The sequence below is a fragment of the Heterodontus francisci genome, chromosome 4, assembly GCF_036365525.1.
Source record: "Heterodontus francisci isolate sHetFra1 chromosome 4, sHetFra1.hap1, whole genome shotgun sequence".
Lineage (NCBI taxonomy): Eukaryota > Metazoa > Chordata > Chondrichthyes > Heterodontiformes > Heterodontidae > Heterodontus > Heterodontus francisci.
In genome coordinates this window covers 111,515,328-111,526,067 of record NC_090374.1, presented here as the reverse complement: position 1 = coordinate 111,526,067, position 10,740 = coordinate 111,515,328, and the positions used below count along the sequence as shown (strand labels likewise).

General features: G+C 42.9%; 1 protein-coding gene across 1 annotated transcript in view; it reads left to right on the top strand.

Annotated features, from left to right (window-relative positions):
• The first annotated feature begins 242 nt into the window (after positions 1-242).
• The window catches only part of LOC137369195 (guanine nucleotide-binding protein subunit alpha-14), a 217,580-nt gene continuing 207,082 nt past the window's right edge, over positions 243-10,740 (top strand). The window contains exon 1 of the mRNA XM_068029995.1: positions 243-703. Within this exon, the coding sequence (XP_067886096.1) occupies positions 583-703 (121 nt within the window). The 5' untranslated portion in view covers positions 243-582. The remainder of the gene's footprint in view (positions 704-10,740) is intronic.

Below are 10,740 nucleotides of genomic sequence, written 5' to 3'. Positions count from 1 at the left end.
ACATTGCATAACGAAAATACTTAGCAAAGTAACCAAGTATAACCCAAACGGTGAATGAGAAAGCATTATATTTTGAAACAAAATTTTGTAACTCAAGCAGACTTGCAGCAACGCCATTTTCAGACACACAAACCTCATCTTCATGTCGCACCGCCTTTTTTGAAAAAAAAAATTCCATCTGATGGACTGAGGCGTGTCAGCCGGCTCTCTGCTCAACAAGGCTTTCTTTTTCACTTCTCCTCCTCCTTTGGGTATTCCCGCCCACTCTGGAGTTCCGATATCTCAGTAGCAGCAGCTTCCAAATGTTTATTAGTGCCCTAAACTGAAGTTAACTTTACGTTTTGAAATTCCCTTCTTCAAAAAGAACAAAATAAAAACAAAAGTTGTTTCTGTTGATGTTGTCTGACTTTGCATTGTTTTCAGCCCTCCATGCCGTGGCCGTGGTGAGGCGGCAGTGAGGGTGTTAAGGGACTGCTGCTGCGGCACATAGTGTCGGAGCCCGGCTTGGTTTGGTTTGGGTCGGGCCGGGCTGGGTGAGGCGTCTTCTTCTCGCTCCCCTTTTTGCTCAGTTTGGGCTCCATCATGGCGCGGTGCTGCCTGTCCGAAGAGGATAAAGAGTCTCAGCGGATAAACGCCGAAATCGAGAGACAACTGCGGAGGGACAAGAGAGACGCCCGAAGGGAACTAAAGCTGCTTCTGCTGGGTGAGTAAGAAAGTCTTCCAGCTGGAAGAGGAGATTTACTGAATTATTTACATTGTATCTCAATGGAGTTTAAGTTGCTGCTGAAGTCAGAGAAACTTGATCTTGGAATACTATTACGCGCCTGAAAGCGCAATCATTTGAGGCAGATAAATGCTACATTCTTGTCAGTGGCTGTTTGTAACTCGGGTATTCTTGTTAATCTTCCGGTCCGTCGGAATGTCATTTTCCAATCGACTTTAACAGGCCTGAATCCTTTTTATTTTCCTCCTTCAGTTCCCCCCTCCCCGTTTAGAAAGCAAAGTACAATACAAGTCGCGAATTGAAGACGCAGGTTGCTTTAAAAAGTAAAAACAAGTGGCACTTTGTTTGGAGGCTGTTTTTGCCGTGTGAAACTGAAGTTTGTTAAAGTTGGCGGCCTGTTTTTCTGTAACCTGATCCTCAGGTGGAAGTAGAATGTGAGAGAAGGTGAATGGACTGGTCCAGCTTGTATAAGCATTGTGGTGTTTTGCCTTTTCTTTTTAAAGTCATGGGCCTCCATGAAGTCGTTGGAGTTCTCCAGCTGATAACTCCAAGCCCCTCCAGTGAAAAGGTGTTAAGTCATTTCAGAGTAACTGATCTAGTTCTCTGCTCAGCATTCTTAATGGGCTAACGAGAGCAGGCGTGTCTACACTCTGAATAGATCTTTGGAACTTTAGGTTTCTTCCCGACCTTGTTTTGAGATGTTGTTTTATCATGTCAATATCGCTGACAATCACATGAGTCTCTTTCAACTTTTTATTTTCTCCAGAGCTTCACTAACTGGACGAGCAGGCTGGGTGTGGCGATGTGCTAGCCGGGGCGTAATGGTTTCCTTGATTTTGTTATCTAACTTTTAAAGTTGCTTTCGTTTTTCAGCACAGACTCTTAAGATGGTTCTTCCTTGTTTATATTTAGTGATTGTAATATTTTTCAGCTGGGTAAAAGTTTTGTTAACCTTCCAATTACTCTGTGCTTTGAAGTCCCTCTCATCGCCACCAACACTTTTTAGTTAAGGGGTACTGATAATTTATTTCAGCCTTTTTTTATTCCACCTGTGGGTTGATTGTTTTTTTGATCTCTTGGCAGAGCTACTTGCATTTATTTGCTTATTTCCTCAGGCGATTTAAATGAATTAAGAAAATCTGCCCAAATTGCAAGAGGTGGATTTGCCTTACTGAATACGTCCTCTTGCTCCATACAGTTTTTATGATTTTCTTGCTCTCTCAATATCTAACTGAGGTTTGAAAATCATTTTGAACAGAATAAAAAGTATTCAGCTAAATTTATTAGGTTGCCACATTTCCCACTTGAGAGAGGCTCCTGATGGGATTACGTTACAATCAGAAGCTCTCCTAATGGATCAGGTGCTTAAATTAGTCAGTTCATGAGCTGTGCCAACCAGGAGGATTCTGAACTCAGTCCAAGGTTTGTACTGAATTAGCCGATCTCAGTAAGTGTGGGAATAGGGATGTTAGATTTATTCTTGCTGTTTTTGGCCTTGAATTTCCAGAAATTTAAGATTAATCTCTTAGACACTGCTGTGAGCATTCTGGGAGAACATTTACAGATGTTTAAAGAAACTGGAGATGGGGTTGGGGGTGGTGGTGTTGATGTGCTCGGGATGGAAAAAGTCTGTTAGACAGTCAAGCATCATCCAATAGGAGAATAATCTCTTTGCTTTCCAAAAAGCATGCGAAAACAGCGCACCATATTGGGTGACCAAGGGTGGGGGGGGTAGGGTGTTTTGAGGCTGGAAGTCAGGTGGTTAAGCCTCCTGGACTCTGTGAGAGAGTTGCTGATGCTAGTTAGGGAATTAAAATCAACCAGAGTTTCTACCTATTCAACTTTGGGACACCTCGCCAAAACAAAGGACTTCCATATCTGCTTCCCTGCAGTCTGTTTTTTAAAATTCCTTCTATTTCTTTATAACAGCCGGAAACAGATTTTTTTTTTCGTTCCTGGGTGTGTGTGAGGTCGTAGTTTCAAAAAATAAGGGGCTTAAATATTTCAGTTTGCATATATTTACTTCATTATTGGTTAAGATTTGGTTTATAATAAACAGATAATTTTGTTAAAGAAACCTGGTTGGTCTGCTTTATTCTGTGGACAAAGAGTAATTGACGATTTCAGTAAGGTGGGAAAATGTATTTAATATGTTGTGACCTGTGGAGAAGTGGGACTGAATTAACAGTGCACTCCTCCCACCTCGGTCATAACAAAGGTCATTTCAGCAAGGTACCATAGTCTGACTGGTGCTAATGGGATCATATCCTGGAATGGAGTTAATACTTTCAATTGCCAGGCAACAATTTCTGTAAAATGGAGAAAGGAAAAATGTCACCATTTAATTTAGTGTTACACAGCTTCAATAATGCAGCATTTTCATGCAGTCCCAGCTAACACTGTTTTGAAGATGTATTAAAGAGAAGTAAGGAGGGTGAGTGGGAATGATAGCTGGAGAGAAAGCTAACATTTGTCTCTCTCTCACTGCTGCTTGTTTGCTTTTGGATAGTAGAAACAGAAGTCTGATAATGGATTGCATATCCACTCTTCGTGCAGAACTCTATGGGACATATGGAAACCACCTATGAAGGATTTTTTTTATACAACTGCAACAAATTATAGTTATATAGTGCCTTGAACACAATAAAACATCCCAAGTATGTACACAGAAGCATTATAAAACAAAGTATGACACTAAGCTACAAAAGGAGATGCTAGTTCAGATGACCAGAAGCTTGGTCAAAGAGATAGGTTTTAAGGAGTGTCTTAAAGGAGGAATCGTGATGGCCTCTATGTCAGTAAGCAGTGTTGTGCTGTTAGAAGATCGTAGTGGTGCCTACATCAGGTGGGACGGTCCGTCAACAGTTTTCAAGGACTCGTAAAAGATGTCGCCGCTGTCTGTGTAACCCTGTTTTCTCTGCCAGTGCTTGCCACCTGTCATTTTGAATGACTCAAAGCTTGGCTTGTAGGGTACTGCAGGCTTCACTATCAGTGGCTTTTGTAGATTGGTCACCTGGTCTCACAAGAAATTCCATCAATGCTGCTTGCTCTCCATCATAAATATCAAATGGCAGGACTGTGAATTTACACAGCATTGAAAGTATTCTCCTACAACGATATCTGTCATGCATGGAGGACCCCAGAATGCCAAAAGCAGTGCTGTATTGAAAACTGCCTCGGGAAGCGGATTCGAGGTGCTCTGCGAAAACGTTGAAAAGACCGGCTGAAGAAACAACTCTGCTTGGCTGACATCTAACAATGGACATGAAAGCAGGAAGCTGCTGACCGGAACTGGCATTCAAAAAAAAAAATCAGGAATGCTATGCGCAGGTTTGAGTTCTTAAGACATGAAACTGTAGGAGAGAAATGTCAAATGGAAGGAAGCTGCTTCTGCACAGGCTTCTCCAGGTCAGGAATTCCTGTGCCCAAAATGCTCAAGAGCCTGCAGATCTAGAATTGGACTGTTTAGCACCAGCGAATGTGCCAGCACCCGTAGAACTGAATCTTCCCTTGATCTTCAGCAAAGAATAAGCTATCGTCAAAGGAGTAAAGTGAGGTCGAGAGCTGCAGGGAGGGTATTCCAGAGCTCGGGCCCCAGGCACCTGAAGGCATGGAGCAATTAAAATCGGGGATGCTCAAGAGGCCAGAATTAGAGGAATGCAGATATCTAGGAGGGTCGTGAGGCTGGAGGAGATTAGAAATAAGGAAGGTTGAGGACATGGAGGGATGTGGAAAAAAAAAACTGTTCAGGGAGGTACCAAGGCAGTTGTGTGTTCAGCTTGTTATAGAGAATGAGATCCTGGCAGTCATGTGGTCTGGAAGTTATCGAAAGGAAACTTTTTTTAGGTATATGTTGCCATAGTGGAAATTTCTTTGTGCTAGGTGTAGTAAAAATCATATAATTTTGCTGAAACCAAGAATACAGAGGAAATGTCGGTCCCTACCCCCCCCCTTCCCCCAACCCATTTTATAATGTTGGAAATAAAAGTATGGAGAATATAACTTTGCAGATTGCTTTTATTAAGTTGTTCTGTTTCTCAAATACAGGGTTTACAATCTTGAACTATATCACAAGTAACTTTTCTTTATTTCATGTAAAGGAGAGAAAATAAGATTGATTTAAGATACTGTCATTAGCTTACATTCACCTCTTTAATAATCAACCTGTAAACTGAGAGCATCTGGATCAAGTCACTGAGCTATTCAGTGAGTAGCATAGCCATATAGATTTGGTAAGTCGTATGTGTATTTTGGACAAAATGCAGGGAACTAATTTCAGAGGTTAATGCTTTGTGTGTGTGCAATAACATTGTAGGCTTGAGTAGTAAATGCCAAAAGCAACATGCTGGATAAATTCACTAGTCACCCTATATGGTTTCAATAGTTAATATCAACAGTAAGAATAACATATGCTACTTACCTGTTGCTATTTTAAATTAGTCAAAAACGTTAGCAACTCTTGAACTGCAGTCACATCCTGAGTGATCCAGTTTCTTGTTGATATTATACATTTCTGGCTACAAATAACTTTTCTAGTGATTTGCGATATTTTGTAATTGATGAGAAATCTCTTGCCATAAACATTTTCATTTCTGCAAAGAATTGTAACTATATAGCCATTTTGTTTTAATTGATTTTACAGTATAAAATATTTTGCATACTACACCAATGGCTAAAAATATATTTTCTGAAGAGTGGTGTACAGTAAATGAATAACTGATCACATTCCATTATTAACTGATTCCAGCACAGGTCTGTTTGGATTCAAATGGTGCTCTATGGGGCATTTTTTCTTTGTTTTTTGATATTTGTTTACATTGATAACTTGCATTTTATATAGCTCCTTTTGAACATAAGATGTCCCAAGGTGCTTCAGAGGAGCATAATTTCATTTTGTTTAACCAATAATATGTTGCACTTGCAGTATGTTATGTGAATAAAATGTGTATGAATGGATGGAATTCCATGGGAATTCTTTTCCACATGAAAATAGCCACAATGAATGGAGGAAAGTAATATCAGGCAAAATTGAATTAAATAGTGTCCTGCCGATAATTATGAATGGCTATGTACAACCTAACAAGGGTTAAAAAGTCTGTTCGTCCATCCAAAAAATTTTTCCACACATTGCATGCACAATTAAAATTGTGTATCATGGCTGTTGACATGTCTTCAACCTTCATTAACATGCACAGAATGTTTGGGTCAAATATTTAGAAGAACAGTTTACACTGCATGTTCAATTAATAGTATATTCTATAGATTTCACTCTGAAACCAAACCTTTTTGTAAAAAACCTTCTCATTCATTGTTTCATCAGGATGGAAAGCTAACCCATGATATGGGTGTGGTGTCAGTAATGCGATAATACAAATATGAGCCTTGGAGTCAACTTTTGAACTGTGCCAGTTTTCTTGTAACAGAATATGTCGGTGATGTCTGAATAACTATTAGCCTCCAGCTTCCTGCTAGGGCAATTAGAGTAAAATCTGAAATCACCAACCATGTAACTGCAAGAGACTTCAGATGCATGCTTTTAATGAGTCATAATGGTAACTGGAGTAAAAGTGTAAATATCAACAGCGTATGTTTATATAGCAGTATTAACTTAGAAAAGCATCTCAAGGCATTTCATGGACATGAGGAAAACTCATGCAAAGGCAAAGAAGGAAAGATTAGGAAGTGTGACTAAAAACTTTAGTGAATGAGATGGCTTTTAAGGAGGGCCTTGGAGAAGGAGAGAAGTGGCAAGGTGGAGGAAGTTTGACATTGGGACCTAAGTGACTTAAGGCATGGCCACGAGTGGTGGATGTTGTGGGGGTGCTGCACAACGGACAAAAGTCAGAGGAATGGAGAGAGTGGAGTTGTAGATCTGGAGGATATTACAGCCAGAAGTAAGGTAAGGCCATGAAGGATTTAAAGAGGAGGACAAGAATTTGAAATTTGAGGCAGTGGTGTAATGGTAATGTTACTGGATTAGTAATTCAAAGACTAATGCTCTGGGGATATCAGTTCAAATCCCACCACGGCAGATAGTGAAATTTGAATTCAATTAATAAATCTGGAATTAAAAGCTAGTCTAATGATGGCCATGAAACCATTGTCGATTGTTGTAAAAACCCATCTGTTTCACTAATGTCCTTTAGGGAAGGAAATCTGCTGTCTTTACCTAGTCTGGCCTGTATGTGACTGCAGACCCACAGCAATGTAGTTGACTCTTAACTGCCCTCTGAAATGGTCTAGCAAGCCATTACAAAGCTTAAGGAAAGGAACAAAACCAGATGGACCACCCGGTATTGACCTAGGCACTGGAAACGGAACAAAACCAGATGGACCACCCGGTATTGACCTAGGCACTGGAAACAACAACGGCAAACCCAACCCTGTCGACCCCACAAAGTCCTCCTTACAAACGTCCAGGGGCCTGTGCCAGAATTGGGAGAGCTGTCCCAGACTAGCCAAGCAACAGCCTGATAGTCATACTCGTGGAATCATATCTTACAATGTCCATGACACCACCACCACCCCTGGATATGTCCTGTTCCGCCGGCAGGGCCGACCCAGCAGAGGTGGTGGCACAGTAGTATATAGTCAGGAGAGAATTGCCTTGGGAGTCCATGAAGTGACTCCAGACCCCATGAACTCCTATGATGTCAGGTCAAATATGGACAAGGCAACCTGCTGCTGATTACCACCTACCGCCCCCACCCTTGACTGATGAATCAGTGCTTCTCCATGTTGAACACCAACTGGAAGAATCTCTAAGGGTAGCAAGAATGTATTCTGGGTGGGGAACCTCAACGCCCGTCACCAAAAGTGGCTTGGTAACACCACTGCTGGCCGAGTGCTAAAGGACATTGCTGCTGGATGGGTCTGCGGCAGGTGGTGAGGGAACCAACAGGAGAGAAAAACCTACTTGACCTTGTCCTCGCCAATCTACCTGTCGCAGATGCATCTGTCCATGACTGTATTGGTAGGAGTGACCACTGCGCAGTCTTTATGGAGACCAAGTCCCATCTTCACATTGAGGATACCCACTGTCATGTTGTGTGGCACTACCACTGTGCTAAATGGGATAGCTTTCAAACAGATCTAGCAACTCAAAACTGGGCATTCATGAGGCTCTGTGGGCCATCAGCAGCAATAAAATTGTATTCAACCACAATCTGTAATCTCATGGCCCGGCCTGGCATATCCCCCACTCTACGTTACCATCAAGCCAGGGGACCAACCCAGGTTCAATGAAGAGGTCATGCCAGGCATACCTATAAATGAGGTGTCAGCCTGATGAAGCTACAACACAGGACTGCTTTCAGGCCAAACAGCAGCAGCAGCATGCAATAGACAGGACTAAAGGATCCCTCATTCAATGGGTCAGATCTAAGCTCTGCAATCCTGTCGCATCCAGTTGTGAATGGTGGTGGACAATTAAACAACTAACTGGAGGAGGTGGCTCCACAAATATCCCCATCCTCAGTGATCCTCATCAGTGCACAAGACCAGGCTGATGCATTGGCATCTGTCTTCAGTTAGAAGTGCCAAGTGGATTATCCATCTCTGCCGCCTCCTGAGGTCCCCAGTATCTCAGATGCCAGTGTGCAGCCAATCCCATTCACTCCACGTGCTATCAAGAAATGGCTGAAGGCACTGGATACTGGAAAGGCTATGGGCCCAGATAACATTTTGGTAATAGTGCTGAAGACTTGTGCTTCAGAACAAGCTGCACCCCTAGCCAAGCTGTTCAAGTACAGCTAATATTACAAAATTATGAGGGGAATTGTTAGGTTAGATAAGAAGAAACCTTTTCCCTTAGAGAGGTCAATAACCAGGGGCATAGATTTAAGGTAAGGAGCAGGAGGTTTAGAGGGCATTTGAGGAAAGGATTTTTCACCCAGAGGGTGGTTGGACTCTGGAACACACTGCCTGAAGAGGCGGTAGAGCCAGGAACCCTCAACATTTAAGTATTTAGATGAGCACTTGAAATACCATAGAATACAAGACTACGGTCCAAGTGCTGGAAAATGAGATTAGAATAGTTAGGTGCTTGATGGCCGGCACAAACACAATGGGCCGAAGGGCGTGTTTCTGTGCTGTATGACTCTTATTCCAAATTGGAGATAACTGGGGACCTGCTCGATCTTTGCAGTTCAGTTCTTGCACTGCCCAGTGAATTTGCCAGTTGAGCCATTTAAATGAACAGTGATGCAAATCCCTCATTGTTGGCCAATTCTACAACACTGGCATCTACCCAGCAATGTGGAAAATTGCCCAAGTATGTCCTGTACACGCAAAGCAGGGCAAGTCCAAACCGGCCAATTACTGCCCTGTCTGTCTACTCTCAATCATCAGCAAAGTGATGGAAGGGGTCATCGTTAGTGCTATCAAGCAGCAGTTGCTCAGCAATAACCTGCTCACTGGCACTCAGTTTGCGTTCTGCTGAGCCACTCAGCTGCTGACCTCATTACAACCTTTGTCCAAACATGGACAAAAGAGCTGAACTCCAGAGGTGAGGTGAGAGTGACTGCTCTTTATCAAGGCAGCATTTGACCGAGTATGGCTTCAAGGAGCCCTAGCAAATATGGGTGTGGTGGGGGAGCTCTCTCTGCTGGTTGGGGCCATACCTAGCACAAAGGAAGAATGGTTGTGGTTGTTGGAGGTCAATCATCTTAGTCCCAGGACATCGCTGCAGGGGTACTTCAGGGTAGTGTCCGAGGCCCAACCATCTGCTGCTTCTTAAATGGCCTTCCCTCCATTATAAGGTCAAAAGTAGAGATGTTCGCTGATTGCATAATGTTCACCATTCGTGACTCCTCAGATACTGAAGCGGGCCGTGTCCAGATGCAGCAAGACCTGGACAACATCCAGGCTTGGGCTGATAAGTGGCAAGTTACATTCGTGCCGCACAAGTGCCAGGCAATGACCATCTCAAACAAGAGAAAATCTAACCATCTTCCCTTGATGATCAATGGCATTACCATTGCTGAATCCCCCACTATCAACATCCTGGGCATTACCATCGACCAGGAACTGAACTGGAGTAGCCATATAAATACTATGGCTACAAGAGCAGGTCAGAGGCTAGGAATCCTGCGGCGAGTAACTCGCCTCCTGTCTCCCCAATGTCTGTCCACCATTTACAAAGCACAAGTCAGGAGTGTGATGGAATACTCTCCACTTGCCTGGATGGGTGCAGCTCCAACAACACACAAGAAGCTTGACACCATCCAGGACAAAGCAGTCTGCTTGATTGGCACCCCATCCACCACCTTCAACATTCATTTCCTTCACCACTGACTGACAGTGGCAGCAGTTTTTACCATCTACAAGATGCACTGCAGCAACTCACCAAGGCTCTTTTGACAGCACCTTCCGAACCTGCGACCTTTACCGCCTAGAAGGGCAAGGGTGGCAGATGCATGGGAACACCACCACCTGCAAGATCCCCTCCAAGCCACACACCATCCTGACTTGGAACTATATTGCCGTTCTTTCACTGTCACTGGGTCAAAATCCTGGAACTCCCTTCCTAACCATACTGTGGGTGTAACTACCCCACAAGGACTGCAGCGGTTCAAGAGGGCAGCTTACCACCATCTTCTCAAGGACATTTAGGGATGGGCAATAAACCGCTGGCCTAGCCAGCAATACCCACATCCCATGAATAAATAAAAAAATTCTGATACTTGTCAAGAAGCTTTCTTAGCAAGGTGTAGCTTTCCAAAACAAATATGAATAGCTTGTGGTTAGTTCAAAGTATGCCAGAGGAAAGAAGTGATTGATGAGTTTCCCTCTTGGTTGACATCATTTTCCAGTGTAAGGTCGAAGACTAATTTTTGCAGTTTTTCTCTCTGCCCATTGTTACGACCGAGGTAGCAGGAGTGCACTGTTTAATCTAGTCCCACTTCTCCACAGGTCACAACGTATATTTAAAATTTCCCAGTTACTGATAGTCAACTGTATACTCTATTTTTCCCAGATAAAGAAATTATCAGTTTATTAGAACCCAAATCTTAACC